Source organism: Gadus morhua, chromosome 7 (genome assembly GCF_902167405.1).
Source record: "Gadus morhua chromosome 7, gadMor3.0, whole genome shotgun sequence".
Taxonomy (NCBI): Eukaryota; Metazoa; Chordata; class Actinopteri; order Gadiformes; family Gadidae; genus Gadus; species Gadus morhua.
The window spans coordinates 32223135-32242329 of NC_044054.1; the positions used below are offsets into that span (position 1 = coordinate 32223135).

The following is a 19195-nucleotide window of genomic DNA, read 5'->3' on the forward strand; positions in this document are numbered from 1 at the left end:
TTCTTAGTGTTTTTTGTGCCACAATGCAAAACAAAGTGATTAGCAACACAACAAGATATGAGTTTGAAATAAACACAAGCAAAACTGCGTGTTTCTTACCTGTCTTTCCGTCTGTCTCTCTGTACATCTTTCTGTCCATCTGGTCGGTCCAGACAGGGGCTGTCTGTCTGTGTAATATCCATCTCTCAGTCTGTTCATCTGTTTCATGTCTGTCTGTCTGTCTGTCTGTCTGTCTGTCTGTCTGTCTGTCTGTCTGTCTGTCTGTCTGTCTGTCTGTCTGTCTGTCTGTCTGTCCAGCTAATGTCCATCTGTCTTTCTGTTCATCTGTTTGATGCCTGTCTTTCTGCCTCTCTAGTGTCTGTCTGTCCGTCTGTCTGTCTGCCTCTCTAGTGTCTGTCTGTCCTTCTTTCTGTCTGCCTCTCTAGTGTCCGTCTGTCTGTCGGCCTGTCTAACGTCCGTCCGTGTCCCCCTCCACCTGTCCAGGTGCTGAACGCCAGCCTCCTGGAGGGGGAGGTGCTGTCCCTGGAGGACACCGGGGGCCCGGGGCCCTCCCTCCTGGCCAACGAGTCGGTGCTGATGCGGGGCCTGGTGGTGCGCAGCCACAGCAACCAGATCTCCATCAGTTTCCGTAGCGACCGCGGCCAGGGACGCTCCGGCTTCGTCATCCTGCGCTACCAAGGTGAGCGGGGGCGGGGTGGGGGGGGGCAGGGGGCCGGGGGGGGTGGTGGGGGGCGGGGGGGGGACACAGTGGGTAACCGTGGGGATCAGGTGCGTGACGTTACGATGGGGATCCAATGACATGTGTTACTATGGCGAGCTGCTATTTGACTATGTGGCGTTTGACTATAACACTGATACGTCACTGATACGTTACATGGCAATTAGTTATTTTACGTTGCCATGGTGAGTAGCATTCAATGGTGAGTGTGTGTTTGTGATCATGTGTGAGTGTGTGTGTGTATGTGCGGGTTTTTCTACATTGTTTGTGTGAGCACCATGTGTGTGTTAGTACCATGTGTGTGTTAGCACCATGTGTGTGTTAGTACCATGTGTGTGTTAGTACCATGTGTGTGTTAGCACCATGTGTGTGTTAGCACCATGTGTGTGTTAGCACCATGTGTGTGTGGCACCATGTGTGTGTGAGCACCATGTGTGTGTGAGCACCATGTGTGTGTGAGCACCATGTGTGTGTTAGCACCATGTGTGTGTTAGCACCATGTGTGTGTTAGCACCATGTGTGTGTTAGCACCATGTGTGTGTTAGCACCATGTGTGTGTGGCACCATGTGTGTGTGGCACCATGTGTGTGTTAGCACCATGTGTGTGTTAGCACCATGTGTGTGTAGTACCATGTGACCGTTGTACCAGCGGCTGCGGCGGTGTACAGCTCCGTGTCCCGACCCTAATCACAGCCCATTACGGGCAGCAGATTGGATTGTGGGTAAATAGGACATAATGGGGCTGCGTGTTGCTACCCCGAGACACACTGGGCCCTGATTGTTCCCATCACCCAAAAAAAAAGAGGCAATTTAATTTTTATTTGTTTGCCTGCATCAGGAGGGCGCCTGCTCCTGCTTTTATTCCACTAAATGGGGCAGAATAAAAAGCCGCCAGGACAGAATAAAAGAGATTGCTTTCGATGCAGATGGCGAGCGGCGGAGAGAGAGAGAGGGAGAGAAGGTGTGAAACGCTCGTCAGCTCCGGCCCCGATCGGCCAGCCGGTGGTTTGGTCGAGCGAACGTTTGTGATGTCTTGACAGGCCTGCAATTCAGCGCCATCACGGCTGACATGTGGGGGGACCAGACTCCGCCTTTTCCGTGTTTTTCCCCCTCACTTGTTTATCTTCCATTCCATTGACGTATTATTTCCGAAACAACAGAGATAGCAATTTTCCGAGCGATCACGCAAAGTGGCCGCTGATTACACGGCGCGGCGCGAGGCCGGCATGGGGCCGTCGCCACGCCGACAGCAGCGGCTAATGGCGCCTCGAATGACGGGTGATCGTCACAACAGCGGCCGGATCACGACCGCACCGACCCGCCACCAACGCCGTCGCCGCCGCTGTTAAAAGTAGTTCCCTCAAACGAGCTCTGACTCTAGATTAACATCTTTCTTCCGGCGCGATCCGAAACCGTAACATTCTCAGACGAACGGCGCCCTCAGGAGGAGGCTCTGTTTGCCCGCCACATCCCGATTAATCAGATGAGAAGATATAAATCAGTATTCACGTATTACTTCCACCGCGTGACAACCACTTCCCCCCTCTCTTCCCTGAGATTTTCAAAGGTTATTAGCGTTTCGATCGGCGGAGATATTTCAATTTGTGTTCGTCTTCTTGGCCCGCGTATCGCTGTATCACCTTGTCCTCCGTAATGGGCTGATAGAAATGTGATTGGACAGGCGTGGAGGAGACGGATGGGCGGGAAGATGGATGCCCACTCGGGGTAATTAATATCTACTGTACGGGCTGCCGGCACGTCCCGGCTGGCTACGTGATGGATGGTGGCGTGGTATCAGCATCAGCACCACCGGCACACAAGGACGGGAACATGGACGTCGTTCAGGATGTGAGGCCGGGAGGGGGAGGAGAGGGAGAGAGGAGGAGAGGGAGGGGGGGAGGGGGAGAGGGGAGGGGAGAGGAGGAGAGGAGGAGGGGGGTGGGAGAGGAGGAGAGTGGAGGAGAGAGAAGGAGAGGGTGGAGGAGGAGAGGGAGGAGGAGGAGAGTGGAGGAGGAGCAGAGGTAGGGAGGGAGGATGATAGGGAGGGAGGAGAAGGAGAGCGGGGAAGGAGGAGTCGGAGGAGGAGGAGGAGGAGAGGAGGAGCCGAGAGGGAGGAGGGGAGAAAGAAAAAGGAAGGACATGGAGGAGACGGAGGGAGGAGGAGGTGGAGGAGGAGAGGGAGGAGGTGACAGAAAGACGAGCAGACTGACGGATGGACGTGTTCCGTAGCGCGGTGGAGTGGGATGGTACATGGGGGAAATGAAGGGACATTTTGTTCAAGGTTTCTGCAGATACGTAGAGAGACACACACACATGCAGACACACACACACACACACACACACACACACACACACACACACACATGAGGACACAAACAAAAAGGCAGAGAGGCAAACGCCAAGACACAGACTTTCAAAAACACACGAAGACACCCTCACACACATATCCACTTACGCAAACACACACAATTTCCGATGCACACAGACACGCACAAATGCTCAGACACTTAGACACACACACACACACACACACACACACACACACACACACACACACACACACACACACACACACACACACACACACACACACACACACACACACAGACACACAAACACACACACACTCATAACGTATTGATGCATCTAAAAATAACCGCAACTTTTTTTGATTGCAATCTCTTTGAGTTCCATTCCTCACTCCTAAATACACTGGGGGCACGCCTTGTTCCTCCCTTGCATTATATTTCTATCCACGGTTTTATATTTCTATACAGTATATCCTTCTGCAAAGTGGCGATCAATAACAATATCAGTTAGTGCGCTTCGCAGATTCTCTGGCGAAATCCAAGCATCCAAAACTTTAAAAGTGATGAGACGCCAGGACCTCGACTTCCTCCGATCAGCGGCAGACCTCCACGCCTAGCGGGCGTGTACGCACCCTGTCTCACTCTCTCCCCGCTGTCTCACTCTCTCCCCTGCTGTGCCCTCGCTGTCCCCTGCTGTCCCGGGCCTTCCCTTTGGAGGGCGCTGTCCTCTCCTCGAGACGGCCCCAGAGGCGGGCGGTGCGAAGGTCATTGCGTGGCCCGTGAATAAGGGAGAGTGATTGCGGTCCTGCCGCCTCTCCGAGCCGGCGCTCGGCTCCCAGAGGCGGGTCGATGCGATCGGAGCTGACAGGGAAAGTCACTGCAGGAGGAGCGCTGCCAGATGAGACGCGGGAGAGTCAACGCCTCTATCGACGTCTGGACTGTTAGCTTGCAAAGTCAGACGCCGCGTCACATCGTCGATAAAATAAAGTCAGGAGAAAATAACGCGGGCCCGACGTTGACCTCGGCCGTCTCCCTGCGCGGAGTTCCGCTGATTAGGCGCCCGCAAACAATCGTGGAAACGATGCATCGCTCGGAGTGTGATCGCAATCTGCCAATTACTGTTTGATGTGTAGCAGACGCTCCCGTCGAAGGGACTTGGAGTGAATTCAGATAGATGTCGTTAAGGAGCATGTAGGGGTTGGACAGTACAGAGACATGTCGTTAAGGGTAAGACAGTACTGAGCCAGGTCGTTAAGGGTTAGACAATACTGAGCCAGCTCATTAAGGGATAGACAGTACAGAGACAGTTCGTTAAGGGTTAGACAGTACAGAGACAGGTCGTTAAGGGTTAGACAGTACAGAGACAGATCGTTAAGGGTTAGACAATACTGAGCCAGGTCGTTAAGGGTTAGACAATACAGAGACAGATCGTTAAGTGTTATACAATACAGAGACAGATCAGTAAGGGGTTAGACAATACAGAGGCAGGTCGTTAAGGGTTAGACAGTACAGAGACAGGTCGTTAAGGGTTAGACAGTACAGAGACAGGTCGTTAAGGGTTAGACAGTACAGATACATGTCGTTAAGGAGCAGGTAGGGGTGAGACAGTAAAGAGACAGGTCATTAAGGAGCAGGTAGGGGTGAGACAGTAAAGAGACTAGTCATTAAGGAGCAGGTATAGGGGATAGACAGTACAGAAACAGGTCGTTAAGGGTTAGACAGTACAGATACATGTCGTTAAGGAGCAGGTAGGGGTTAGAACGTACAGAGACAGGTTATTTAGGGTTAGACAGTACAGAGACATGTTGTTTAGGAGAAGGTAGGCATCTTGCACTAGTATACTAAAGGTAGGCTGAGGACACTGGGAATCAAACCAAGATCATTTGGGTTTGCACTTGGCAGCCTAACACCCAACCACTACACTACACTTTTCACAACTCTCTTGGTGAATTCATGAATTATATGCGCGCACGTACCAGGTTTGCTCTGACCTTTCAGAAGTCGTACGGAATCGAATAGAGAATTAAAAGGTCTTTCTATGGCTGAGAGTTATTGTGCAGCTATTGAATAAGAGTTTTACAAGGTTGGTTTAAGAAACGAGTTCAACCATCCTTCGCAACTTCTCAAAAGAGTCACAAGGGAATGGAACAGCTCAATAGAGTTCCTTAGCACTCAATAGTTCCTTAAGATCTGTTCTTCATTTTTCAGATGGATGGATGGTCTGAAATAACAAATACTGAGAGAGATAGACAGATAGAAGTAAAGAATAATGGTAGAAAGAAACAATGTGAAATTAAACATTATTATTTATCACCCTACAACAGGAGATTTATTTTGAATCTATAAGTAAGTGAATAAGTTAATCCTTTCACACTGCAGTTATCCCCAACCAATATTTGTTTTAATCAAGTATCATGTATGTGAGTGTAGATTATGTTTCTGTGACAACCGTTATCCTTTAAGACCAACCGTAAGCTGTGCCCGCCCGTTAAAGACGGACGTGTTTTATGTGTGTTTGACTTTGATTAGTTTATAATAGTTGATGTTTTGTTTGGCCTCCTTCTATGGGAAACAGTGCATCACAGAAACCAAGACAACCATGTGATGGATGACTCTGCTTTAATATGCCTCATTTGAACAAAATGGCACATTTGCATTTTTAACAAATGGAAGACAAACATTGTCATATTTAACGTTTCAGTCCTCAGAACTATTTGTCTGACACGCTTGTGTGAAACTGTATACATACTTTATTTCTAGAACAAAAAACACATTCATCTACATTAAAATGTCCCTGAAAAAGTGGGGAACATCAATTGAGGATAACACACACACACAGAAACACACACACACACACACACACACACACACACACACACACACACACACACACACACACACACACACACACACACACACACACACACACACACACACACACACACACACACACACACACACACACACACACACAGACACAGCCTCTCCCTCACATACCCATGGTGAGTGTGTATAGGGAGCTGCTATCCCTGAGTGAGAGTGTATAGGAGTGTCTCTGGCTCTACAGGAGCATCTATCCCTGAGCCCATGCAGTGTTTATAGGAGCATCTATCCCTGAGCCCATGCAGTGTTTATGGGAGTATCTATCCCTGAGTGAGAGTGTGTTTAAGGAGCATCTATCCCTGAGCCCATGAGAGTGTGTAAAGGAGTGTCTCTGGCTGTTAAGGAGCATCTATCCCTAACCCCATGTAGAGTGTATGTAGGGAGCATCTATCCCTGAGTGAGAGTGTATATGAGCATCTATCCCTGAGTGAGAGTGTATAGGAGCATCTATCCCTGAGTGAGAGTGTATAGGAGTGTCTATCCCTGAAAGAGAGCGTATAGGAGCATCTATCCCTGAGTGAGAGTGTATAGGAGCATCTAACCCTGAGTGAGAGCGTATAGGAGTGTCTATCCCTGAGTCAGAGTGTATAGGAGCATCTATCCCTGAGTCAGAGCGTATAGGAGCATCTATCCCTGAGTGAGAGTGTATAGGAGTGTCTATCTCTGAGTGAGAGCGTATAGGAGCATCTATCCCTGAGTGAGAGTGTATAGGAGCATCTAACCCTGAGTGAGAGTGTATAGGAGTGTCTATCCCTGAGTGAGAGTGTATAGGAGCATCTATCCCTGAGTGAGAGCGTATAGGAGCATCTATGCCCTGAGTGAGAGCGTATAGGAGCATCTATCCCTGAGTGAGAGTGTAGAGGAGCCTCTATCCCTGAGTGAGAGTGTATAGGAGCATCTATCCCTGAGTGAGAGTGTATAGGAGTGTCTCTGGCTCTCCAGGAGCAGCGATAACTAAGCACATAAGCGCTGCGTCTGTCGCCGGGGGACAGTGGCGGCGGCGTCTCGCTGGCTGGCTCGCCGCTCTACGGAGCCATTATTTGTAATAGCAAAACAATCAGAGTTTATGGCCCACTACCGCAGCAAGCAGGGGAGGAGCGGCCTAATTTAATACCCCTTCAATTGGCCAGACGCTCTCTTCTCCTCCGTTCCCTGCTATGTATGTGTGTGTGTGTGTTCACGTGTGTGTGTGTTTCTGTGTGTGTGTGTGTGTGTGTGTGTGTGTGTATGTGTGTGTGTGTGTGTTTCTGTGTGAGTGTGTCTGTGTGTGTTCACGTGTGTGTGTGTGTGTGTGTGTGTGTGTGTGTGTGTGTGTGTGTGTGTGCACGCACACAGGTATATAGTGTGTGCACCTGTGTGTCTGTGTGTGTGTGTGTGTGTGTGTGTGTGTGTGTGTGTGTGTGTGTGTGTGTGTGTGCATACATCATACATGCATATAGTTGTGTGTATATGTGTGTATAGTGTGTGTGTGTATAGTCTCTGTGTGTGTGTGTGTGTGTGTTGTGTGTGTGTGTGTGTGTGTGTGTGTGTGTGTGTGTGTGTAAAGTTTGTGTATATGTGTGTGTACATCGTGTGTGTGTGTGTGTGTGTGTGTGTGTGTGTGTGTGTGTGTGTGTGTAAAGTGTGTGTATGTGTGTGTGTACAGCGTGTGTATGTGTGTGTGTACAGCGTGTGTGTGTGTGTGTGTGTGTGAGTATAGTTTGTGTGTATAGTGTGTGTGGCACTCTGCCTGCTCAATAGGGATGTAAACGCTGCTATGATAACAGCCCTGAACGCTTCATTGGAGACGGTGATAAAGGGAGGAGGGGAGGGGTGACCCCGGAGGGCGGAGATGGGGTGGAGGAGGCAGTGGGGGAGGGAGGAGAGAGGAGAGAGGAGATTGGAGAGAGGAGAGAGAGGAGAGGGAGAAAGGAAGGAGACAGGAGAGAGGAGAGAGGGGAGAAGGAGGAGAGAGGAGAGAAAGGGGAGAGGGGAGAGGGGAGAGGGGAGAGGAGAGAGGGGAGAGGGGAGAGGAGAGAGGAGAGAGGAGAGAAGGGAGGAGAGAGGAGAGGGAGAGAGGAGGGGAAAGAGGAGAGGGGAGAGGGGAGAGGAGAGAGGAGAGAGGAGAGGGGAGAAAGGAAAGGGGAGAGGGGAGAAAGGAGACAGGAGACAGGAGAGAGGAGAGAGGGGAGAAGGGAGGAGAGAGGGGAGAGGGGAGAGGGGAGAAAGGAAAGGGGAGAGGGGAGAAAGGAGACAGGAAAGAGGAGAGAGGGGAGAGGAGAGAGGAGAGGAGAGAGCGGAGAGAGGACATAGCTAAGAGGAGAGAGGAGAGAGGAGAGAGGAGAGAGGAGAGAGGTTTATTGTAGAGAGTTAATCATGATGCTGGCAATTGAACATTTTGGGATGGAAGTGTTATCGATATTTATAAATTTATTTTTTATTGAGTGATTTTTATAAATGATATAAAGGTTGTAGATGTACAGTCTTTATAAAGGTTATACAAGTGGTACATATTTGTAGGTGTAATAGATGGAGGGGGTGATGGGTTAGCACTGTGAGGTGAAGCATCAACTCCAAAGATGACTGGATGATTCTCAAACCATTTCAACACTTTCTCTGTCATATCTTAAAGTTTATTATTACAATCTCAGCGACTTTGACGAGTTCGGCACAACAAACAAAAGCAACACACAAAGAAAAAAACAAAAACTCCCCCTATCTTCACTTCCCTCTTTGAATTTATTTACTCCTCTGCCACGCGGCTTCAGTCAATTAAAAGTTTGTTTCATTAGCGTACTTCCAGTGCGCGGCCGCGGCTAATGAGGGGGAACGCGCGCGCGCGGCGGACCGGGCGCCAGCAGCACCGGCGACGCTAAGACAGGGAAAAGAAGGCCGTTTAATGGCCTCCATTACAGAAACGGCTCCGCCACATCCATCACGGCCGCGCCGCGGCGGCCAGCGTCGTTATTTTAAAAGCAGTGTCAGGTCCGCCACGCACAGCGAGCTGAACACATTGATCTAGCGGCGGCGGCGGCGGCGGCGGGGACAGGACATGTGGGGGGGGGGGGGGGGGGGGGGGGGATGTGAGGGGGATGTTGTTTAATATTTTTATCCTTTATTTAACCGAGTCCCGTTGAGATATTTCAATTCGCTTTTACAAGGAAGCCACGGGCAACAAGTATACGAGTTACACGGAAACATGGATGACAAGACAGACTAATAAGGACAAAGTAACATGGAGGACATGATGACAAGGCAGGCGAACAATACTGGACAGCGTCAGCATCCCAGCAGTTAGACCGTAATTCATTAGACGACACGAGCGCCACTCCAGAGACCCTGCACAGAGTGGGAGGGGCCACAGAGAGTCCTGGAACACTCCATCCAATTAGGGAGGAGTGTGTCTGTGAGTGTTGGAGGGTGTTTGTGTGAAGGGGTGTGTGTGTGTGTGTGTGTGTGTGTGTGTGTGTGTGTGTGTGTGTGTGTGTGTGTGTGTGTGTGTGTGTGTGTGTGTGTGTGTGTGTGATTGTGTGTGTGTGTGTGTGTGTGTGTGTGTGTGTGTGTGTGTGTGTGTTAGTGTGAGTGAGTGTGAGTCTGATTGTGTTTGTCTATGCGTGTGTGTGTTTGTGGTGTGTGTGTGTGTGTCTGACTATGTGTGAGTGTGCTTATGTGTGTGTGAGTGTTTGTGTGACAGGAGCGAAGGGCTGCGTGATTTCAGAATATAAACAGACTCTTCCTCCTCTGACCTACCAGGCGTGGAGGTCGTCTTTGAACCCCGGAAATGCCAGAATGTGACCTTCACCTAAACAAACAAAGTGTACGGAATAATGGGAGCCATTTTGAATACAGTCAACTGACTCTGACACATTTATTTGCTCTTCCTCCTCCTCTTCCTCTCCCTTCTGTCTCCTCTCCTCCTCTCCCTCACATCCTCTCATCCTCTTCCCCTCCTACCTCTCATCTTCGTCCTCCCATCCACTCTCCCTCATCCTTCTTTCCCTCTCCCCAATTCACTCTCCCCCTCTCTTCTCTCTCCCCCTCTCCCCCTCATCTCCCCTCTACTACCCTCTGCCTCTCCTCTCTCTCCCTCCCCCCTCTCTCTCTCTCTCTCCCCCTCTCCCTCTCTCTCCCCCTCCCCTCTCTCCCCCTCTCCTCCCCCCCCCTCTCCTCCCCCTCTCTCCCTCCTCTCCCCTCTCCCCCACACCTTCCCCTCCCCTTCTCTTCCCTCCCCTCTTCCTCCCCTCGCCCCCCTCTCCCTCCCCTCTCACTCCCCCTCTCCCCCTCTCTCTCCCCCTCTCTCTCCCCCTCCCAGCCTTCGTGCTGAGCTGTGCGTTCCCCCGGCGGCCTGCGGGGGGCGATGTCTCGGTGTCCCGTCTGCAGGCCGGCGGAGAGGCCTTCTTCGTCTGCTCCAGCGGCTACCGGCTACAGGGGCCAGAGGTCCTGACCTGCCGCAACGCCACCACGCCCTACTGGAGCGGCAAGGAGCCCACCTGCGTCGGTAAGAGACAGGAAACACTTTAGTCTGCTACTATTTACTGTCTACCGTCACTCTACTCTTAAGTCTACTGTTACTCTGCTCTTTAGTCTACTCTTACTCTACTATTTAGTCTCTAGCCTTTAATGATCTTGGTGCGAGATGAACCAAACAAAGCCCTTGCTGGTCCTAAATGACACATATCTTCAACTGTAAAGCTTAAACTGTAAACCTTCAACTTTAAACATTCAGCTGTAAACCTTCAACTATAAAACTTCAACTGTATACCTTCAAATGTAAACCTTCAAGTGTAAACATTCAAACGTAAACCTTCACCTGTAAACCTTCACCTGTAAACCTTCCACTGTAAACCTTCCACTGTAAACCTTCCACTGTAAACCTTCCACTGTAAACCTTCCACTGTAAACCTTCACCTGTAAACCTTCCACTGTAAACCTTCACCTGTAAACCTTCACCTGTAAACCTTCCACTGTAAACCTTCCACTGTAAACCTTCCACTGTAAACCTTCACCTGTAAACCTTCCACTGTAAACCCTCAATTTGAAACCTGCACGACACAGCGGACATCTTTCACCCAAAGTGAACTCAATTTACAGCATGACTCGGCTTAATTCTCTCGCCTGACTTCATGACGTGGGTTCAGATGGGGGTCTTTTAGGAGCAGCTAGGGGGGGGCAAAGGGCATCAGCTCACTCCAGAACGCCAGCGGGGGATCGAACCCAAGGACCTCTGGGCGTTAGCAGTCCAACCACAGCCCGCCAGCCCCCAGCACAGCGGTGTGACAGCCCACACCGGCCCTGCCAGACACGCATTAGCATTCCTGAAACACTGGTTAGCGGCGGAATTTCAATTTGAGATAATGAAAGTTAGCCCGCCGGGGAGAGGGAACGCACTGTGGCCCCTGAGCTGGAGGGGCCCCGCACGCCAAAAAACACAACCGCACAGAATTCAATTAAAGCTGACAGGAAGTGACTTGATTGGTCTCTTTGTACATGAAAGCTAATTGGGAAGTGTTTCATGTGGGGTGAAGTACCTGGCTGTCTGCGGGCGCCTTTGATTCAGCGGAGGGCTGCTCTCGCTCTCCCTCCCGTGAATAACTCACCTTCGTTTATATTCCACGCGTTAGCTGCTGCTGCCGACACCCGTGTACACAAACAGGGGATGAAGCGGGCATTTTGATAGCGCTTAACAAAACAGCCCTCCTCCATCTTGTTAAAGGATGAGGGGATAAGATGAGGTAAGGTGAGCTTTATTCATCATAAAAACAGGCAATTTGGGTGTCACGGCAAAGTAATAGGATGTTTATGTTTATGTGGAGGGTTTTATGAATAACTATTAACATGAAATACTGTCTTGTACTTCTGCTGTGAAACCCTAATTACCAGTTTCTGGGATTGATAATGTTATGACACGATTAAGGATAGGACTAATTTTGTTATGACAAAATTAAGAGTAGTATTAATAAGGATATGACACTATTATGGTTAAGATTAATAATGATATGACACTATTATGGTTAAGATTAATAATGATATGACACTATTATGGTTAAGATTAATAATGATATGACACTATTCAAGGTAGGATTAATAATGATATGATACTATGAAGGGTATTTATTTAGGATCAATAATGATATGACACTGTTAAGGATATGATTATTAATGATTTGACACTATTAAGGGATTAAGGGATATATAAAGGATCAATAATGATGTCCATTAAACGCTGAGGGTGTGTGATGCTGAGAGTGTAGAGGCCAGTCCGAAAGGGTCTGTGTTCGGTCCCTAATTTCCACACATAGTCTACCTGGAGTCATCCAAAATGCACCTTAACTCCCACCTGCTCCTTAAGGACATGTCTCTGAATGTTGGGTCACTTTGGACTCAAGCCTCTGCTAAATTAACCTTAAGATAGTTATAAATGATCCTCTCTTTTCTAAATGATGATATGGGTCAGGGCTCTCTTGCGAAGTAGGCGTTTAATCTCCGGAGACTAACCTGTTGTAATGACGATAAACAAGATGAAAGCACGTACATTTATGAGATCTTTGAACTTTGTCCACGTACATACATTTCATACATGTACGTGCTTTCATCTCAGGTTTGTATTTGAAGTGAGACACAAACAACAACCAGAAATGTGTGGAAAAAACTCCTTGTCCTGCGCTGCCATAGACGCACACACGCACACACACGACACATGTACACACACACACACACACACACACACACACACACACACACACACACACACACACACACACACACACACACACACACACACACACACACACACACACACACACACACGCACACTCAGTCCAGCTCATCTTTTTTAGTATCTTTTATTTCCCCATATTTTCTTCTCTCCCTTTCTCTGTTATGAATAAAAATAAAGATTTCCCTCTCACCTTCTTGTCTCCCCCCTCCTCTCTCCCCCCCCCCAGTGTCTTGCGGGGGGATGATGAAGAACGCGACCCACGGCCGCATCGTGTCTCCTGGTTTCCCGGGCAACTACAGCAACAACCTGACGTGTCACTGGGTGCTGGAGGCCCCGGCGGACCAGCGGCTCCACGTGCACTTTGAGAAGGTGGCCCTGGCCGAGGACGACGACCGGTGGGTGGGGGGGGGGGTGTGTGTGTGTAGACGTGTGTGTGTGTGTGTCTGTGTGTGTGAACGTGAGTTTGTGTGTGGTTGTGTGTATGTGTGCACGTACATGTCTGTGAGTGTGCGTGTGCGTGTACATGTCTGTGTGTGTGTGTGTGTGTCTGAGTGTGTGTGTGTGTGTGTGTGTGTGTGTGTGTGTGTGTGTGTGTGTGTGTGCGTGTGTGTGTGTGTGTGTGTGTGCGTGTGTGTGTGCGTGTGTGTGTGTGCGTGTGCGTGCGTGTGTGTGTGCGAGTGTCTGTGTGTGGTGTTATATTGAATTGAAAGAACTTCAGAGGCTCCCCAGCTCTGCATGCTCGCGGTCACAAATGGCCTTTTAACATTTTAACATTCTAACAAAGCCACCGGGCCTCACGCTGGTACGCACTCCTTCAAGTCCTGCCCTCCACGAACAAAGCTGGGATGTATTTCAGGCAGCTCTGTTGCTATGGTTTTTGGAATTGTCTTGCTATCCATTCTGTTGGTTGTGTTTCTGTGGTTTCTGATGGTTGTGTTGTATGGTTTCCGGTGGTTGTGTTCTATGGTTTCCGGTGGTTGGGTTGCTATGGTTTCTGATGGTTTTGTTGCTATGGTTTGTGGAGGTTGTATTGCTTTGGTTTAATTAGGCTGCGTTGCTATGGTTTCAGGAGGTTGTGTTGCTATGGTTTAATGAGGCTGCGTTGCTATGGTTTCAGGAGGTTGTGTTGCTATGGTTTAATGAGGCTGCGTTGCTTTGGTTTCAGACGGTTGTGTTGCTATGGTTTCAGGAGGTTGCGTTGCTATGGTTTCAGGAGGTTGTGTTGCTATGGTTTCAGGCTGCTGATAAAGAACGGGAACAACATCGACTCCCCGCCGGTGTACGACTCCTACGAGGTGGAGTACCTCCCCAACGAGGGCGTCCTGAGCACGGGGCGACACCTCTTTGTGGAGTTCACCACCGACGGCACGCTCACCTCCACCGGGGCGGCCATCAGATACGAAGGTAGGAAGCGGCTCCACCCAACCCAGCTCAGAGCTGCTGCAGCTACACCCAGAGAGGGAGTCAGAGAGAGGGGAGGAGAGCGGGGGAGAGCAAGATGGATAAAATAATCACCCCCCTCCCTCTTGACAATTCTCCTCCGTTGAGGAGTGTTCAGGCACCTGTGATTGACAGGCGAGATGGCTTTCCCCAACCAATCAGGGAGCAGATGGGCTGATTGTCGAGGAATGACCCGGAGCGTTCCTCTCTCTAAACGGTCTCACAGCGAGGCTAGCACGGGCGACTGGAGGCAGGTGATCTCACTCAGACGCTCTCTCACCCACAGCTGACAGATGGCTGAGGCAAATTGCACTTAAATCTGATCTACAGCCCCTTTGGTATCTCATTGTTTAGGAAAGGCTCTGAAGGTAAGGAGAAGGTAGGGGAAGGTAGGGGAACATCTCTCTCATAGAACATGTTCTCTCTCATCTTCCCATGGTTTATTCCCTCCACCTTTCGCTGCTCTAATTATATATCCCTCTCTCTCTTTCTCTCTCTCCCCTACCTCATTCCCTCTCTCCCCCTCCCTCCTCCTTCCCCCTCCCTCCTCTCCCTCCCTTCTCCTCCCTCCCCTCCCTCCTCTCCCTCCCTCCTCTCCTCTCCCCTCCCTCCTCTCCCTCCCTTCCCTCTCTCTCTCCTCCTCCCTCCCCCTCCCTCCTCACCCCTCCGCCCTCCTCCCTCCTCCTCCCTTCCTCCCTCCCTCTCTCTCTCTCCTCCCTCCCTCTCCCTCCTCCCTCCTCCTCCCTCCCCCTCCCCCTCCCTCCTCTCCCTCCCTTCCCTCTCTCCCCCTCCTAGCGTTCGCTAAGGGCACGTGCTACGAGCCCTTCGTGAAGTACGGTAACTTCAGCAGCAGCGACTCTGGCTACGGCGTGGGGGCGGTGGTGGAGTTCTCCTGTAACCCGGGCTACACCCTGGAGCAGGGCTCCGTGGTCATCGAGTGCGTGGACGCCCAGAACCCCCAGTGGAACGACACCGAGCCCGCCTGCCGAGGTGAGACCACCCGCTCCCAGACACCCCGCTCCGAGACCCCCCGATGAGACCCAAAGCCCGCCCGGCGCGACGGCTTATTGTGTGTTGTACGTCCCGGCACTTAAGAATAGTGCTTAGCCTAGTGTAGCGTCTTATCCTAGCTATCTCTGTTGTGTACGGGGGATGGGTTAACCTAGTGATTGTTAGTGCTTGGCACTAGGATCCAGGGCTGTCAATCCTCCCCTCAAATCATATTCGAATTTCTAATGCTTCTTATGTTGAATATTCGAATAATATTCGAATATTTTAATGTTTATATTTAATGAATATTTTAATGTTTTTTTTTTTTTTTTATTATATCATTATATACACGATACCATCTTATTATTAGGCCTACGTCCCGCGTCCACTAGAGGGCGCGTCAACCAAATCTGCAACAAGTTTTACCAAATCAATACAAAACTTATATAAATAGGTAAGATATAACGCCAGAAATATTCAAGCAATGATGTTTAATGAAGAAGCTGATGTTCAATCATTCAAATAAACACACACACTGCTATTTTAAGTCTCAAAAAGACAATTCTTTGACCGTGGCTCTTCCTCAGCCGCTAACTGTTCTGCGTACTCCGAGTAATGCACTGAATGGAGGTGTGCGCTCATGTTGCTCGTAGTCGAGTGGTAACTATACATTAAAAAAAAATAAAAAAAAAAGTTCGAACGTTAGTTGCCGCACTCGAATGTTCTCCTTTTTTAAAAATTCGAATTATATTCGAATAGCGAAGTTCGTTTTGACAGCCCTACTAGGATCTATGAGCAACCTTACTGTACCGACAGAGGTATATTATAGGTTTCTCTTTCTTCTACAATACAATACAATACAATACAATACAATACAATACAACTTTATTAATCCCACTAGGGGCAATTAGTGTGAGCAGCTTGTATACAGACACAGTAACATACAAACAACAAATACACATGCACAACTACGGAGCATTTAGTAGTCGAATTGCAGAGGGGATGAACGACTTGGAATGGCGGTTTGTTCTGCGAGCAGGTGAAGCGTAGCGACACCCCTGCTGGCAACACGGAGAATTCACTTTTAAGAACACGACCAGAAGAAGCCAACATACCTGCTGCTTTCTTAATGATTTGCCGATTGCAAAAATAACTCAAGTCCCTTTGTTTAACTCCGGTGATCTTAGGACAGATGTTGACAATACTTTTTTCTGACAGATGTACTTATTGTAAGTCTTTTTGGACAAAAGCGTCAGCTTTATTCCCTAAAAGTACATTTTAATGTTCACAGACGCCAAACAGAGGCAGAGTTGTCGTGCATGGAGGTAGCACGGTGTGCGTGATTATATTTTATATTTTTTATATTTATACACTCGCCTCTTGTAGGAAAGTTCTAATTTGGCTTGTGTCCTGCCATGGCAGTCTGCTGTGGACCTCACCGACGTTATTAACCCAACTTCTTGGGTCGTGAAGTTTCCATCTCCAATAAATTCTGCAGAGTAAGTTTTGTACATTCCGATGTGCCTGCCCAAACATTCGGGAGGACCTGGCTTGGGATATAATAGAGTTCTGCTTCATATGCATGAAGGCATACTTTATCTATTCGCGATGTTAGCATTATTGATCAGCCACAATGAATGATGAATATCACACATCTTTTATTCATGTTTCAGTTGTAACAAGCAAGGTTGCTAACAAGCAAGGTGAAAATGTTTTCAAGCCGACCCGCCGGTATGATCAGAGCCGGAGGATACTCTGTCTGGAGCCTGGAAGAGGAGGCTGCACTCTGCTCTGCCCTCTCCCCGTCTCTGAGCCCTGGACACACCCAGCGTATAGACCAGGGCCCTCCATCCATCACTCCCACCGTGTGTCTGTAGCTCCACTCGCTCACTACGCAGCGCTGACCTTACCTCTTCACACGCTTACAAGGCGAGGGAGACTTTGTTTCTCTCTGTCTGTGCAAAAGCCGTTTTCTAAACCCGAGCTCACGTCAAGGGAGACGTACGGAGAGCACCACATTGCTGGGGGTCGAGGGTCGAGGCAAAGGGAAGCTTTCAAGGAGACGCGCCGGCTGTGCTTGGTGCGCTTCATGAAGGCCTTTACTGTGTACTTAAACGCAGCCCAAATCCAATCACACAGAAGCGCTGAGATGGACTTTCTGTGTGAGGGTCAGTGAGTCATGTAGCCGTGGCGTTTACGGACCGCCAGTGGGCTTCAGACATAGCTGTGTGCAGGGCTACCTGCTGGTACACGTTTGGTACACGTTAGTTACATTTACATTAAGGGCTTATAGCAGAAGTGCCAAGCACTAACCATCACTAGGTTAACCCATTCCCCATATGCAGCAACAAAGATAGCTAGGACAAGACATTACACAATGCTAAGTACTATTTTGATGTGCAAGAACGTACAACATACAATAAGTGCATACATAAGTAGGGCTTTTTATATATTAGGTAAAAACATCTAATTTGCCAAAATTGAGTGATAGGTTCTATAATTAAGAACAAACAATGGTGGGCCTCTTCATAACTAATTTACATATTTTTTTAATTCAATAATGTATTATTTATTTATTTTTTACAAACCTTAATCTTTGGTGCCCCCTCAGGTACTTGGTGCCCTGCGCACTCTGCGTACTCTGCGTATATGGAGCGGCGGGCCTGCATAAGTACAAACATAAGTTACAATAACTTGGCCCCGACTGAGTCTTAGCTGAACACTCGTCTGATTGGTCGTCACAGGCCACGACCCCAGAACCGCCTCTTTTAAAGGGACCCTAAATGTAGTGGTTGATTCTTTGATTCAAACTTTGTCTTCTACGATCTCAAACATGGTAATCAAAGCGATTTCGTTACCAACTACATCGCTCGGTATAACGCACAAACTCAAAGACGCACACTAGCTAAAAATGAAGGAACACGACAGTGAACCATAACCGTGTTGATAACAGCCCCCCCTCCCCCTCCCCTCCTAAGCCCCCAAACTTGTTTTATTGCATCTCATCGTGTTCTAATTAATTAGTGCTGAAACAGGAGTTCCCGGTGCCAGGACAGAGTGTAGGGGATAGCGTTTTACTCTCTCTGCTGTTTACTGCCCTTTCCTCTCGGACCCATCCGCAGGAAGAACCGAAAAACGCTTTTATTTCCAACCGACAATTTGGGTCGTGCGCCTGGGTCATCTTTTCCTTGCACTTTTAAAACGGTTATCGATCTGCGAGTGTGTGTTGTCCTTGTCCTGTTGTCACCGTCGGTAAACGGGAGGTCTGCTGTACTTAGCGCAGCTGGGAGACCGACCTCGACTCCCGGAGCCTCACCTCGCCCAGGAGACCGAGGGACACAGGACGTGTTGAAGGCCTGCGTGGGGCGGAGGGCGCGCTTGTTTCGTGGGGCAAAGCTAATCGACGGGTGTGTTTGTTTTGAGGGGGGGGAGGTCGGGGCTTAACGATGGGTGCTTTTGTTTTGTGGGGCGGAGTGAAACATGTGGTGTGTTTGTTTCGTGGGGCAGAGCTAAACCACGGGTGCGCTTGTTTTGTGGGGCGGGGCTAAACCACGGGTGTGTTTGTTCTGTGGGGAGGAGCGTGGGGCTTAACCACGGATGCGTTTATTATGTGGAGCAGGGCTAAGCCTAAGCGAAAGGTGTGTTTGTTTCGTGGGGCTAAACGACGGGTGCGTTTGTTTTGTGTGCAGCCGTGTGCAGCGGGGAGATGACCGACTCGGCCGGGGTGGTGCTGTCCCCCAACTGGCCCGAGGTCTACGACAAGGGGCAGGACTGCATCTGGGGGGTCCACGTCGAAGAGGACAAGAGGATCATGCTGGACGTCCAAGTGTAAGTCAATATCGGGCGGGGTCTCTCTCCATGTCGCTAAATGTTTCTCTCTCTCTCTGTCTCTCTCTCTCTTTCTCTCTAAGTCTCTCTCTATCTCTGCTTCCCTCAGTCTCTCTCTCTCTCTCTCTCTCTCTCTCTCTCTCTCTCTCTCTCTCTCTCTCTCTCTCTCTCTCTCTCTCTCTCCGTCTCTCTCTCATGTCTCTCTCTCTCTTAGTCCCTCTCTCTATGTCCCTCTCTGTCTCTCTATCTCGATGGCTATCTCTATATGTCTCTCTCTCTCTATGGCTCCCTCTCTCTCTCTATGTCTCCCTCTCTCTCTCTATGGCTCTC

The 19195-nt window shown here is 49.4% G+C and overlaps 1 protein-coding gene across 1 annotated transcript in view; it reads left to right on the plus strand.

Moving 5' to 3' along the window:
* Nucleotides 1-476: 476 nt before the first annotated feature.
* LOC115547200 (seizure protein 6) overlaps nt 477-19195 on the plus strand; it is a 39374-nt gene continuing 20655 nt past the window's right edge. The window contains exons 1-6 of the mRNA XM_030361205.1: nt 477-679; nt 10202-10387; nt 12834-13002; nt 13845-14011; nt 14843-15037; nt 18727-18865. Of these exons, the coding sequence (XP_030217065.1) occupies nt 577-679; nt 10202-10387; nt 12834-13002; nt 13845-14011; nt 14843-15037; nt 18727-18865 (959 nt within the window). The 5' untranslated portion in view covers nt 477-576. The remainder of the gene's footprint in view (nt 680-10201; nt 10388-12833; nt 13003-13844; nt 14012-14842; nt 15038-18726; nt 18866-19195) is intronic.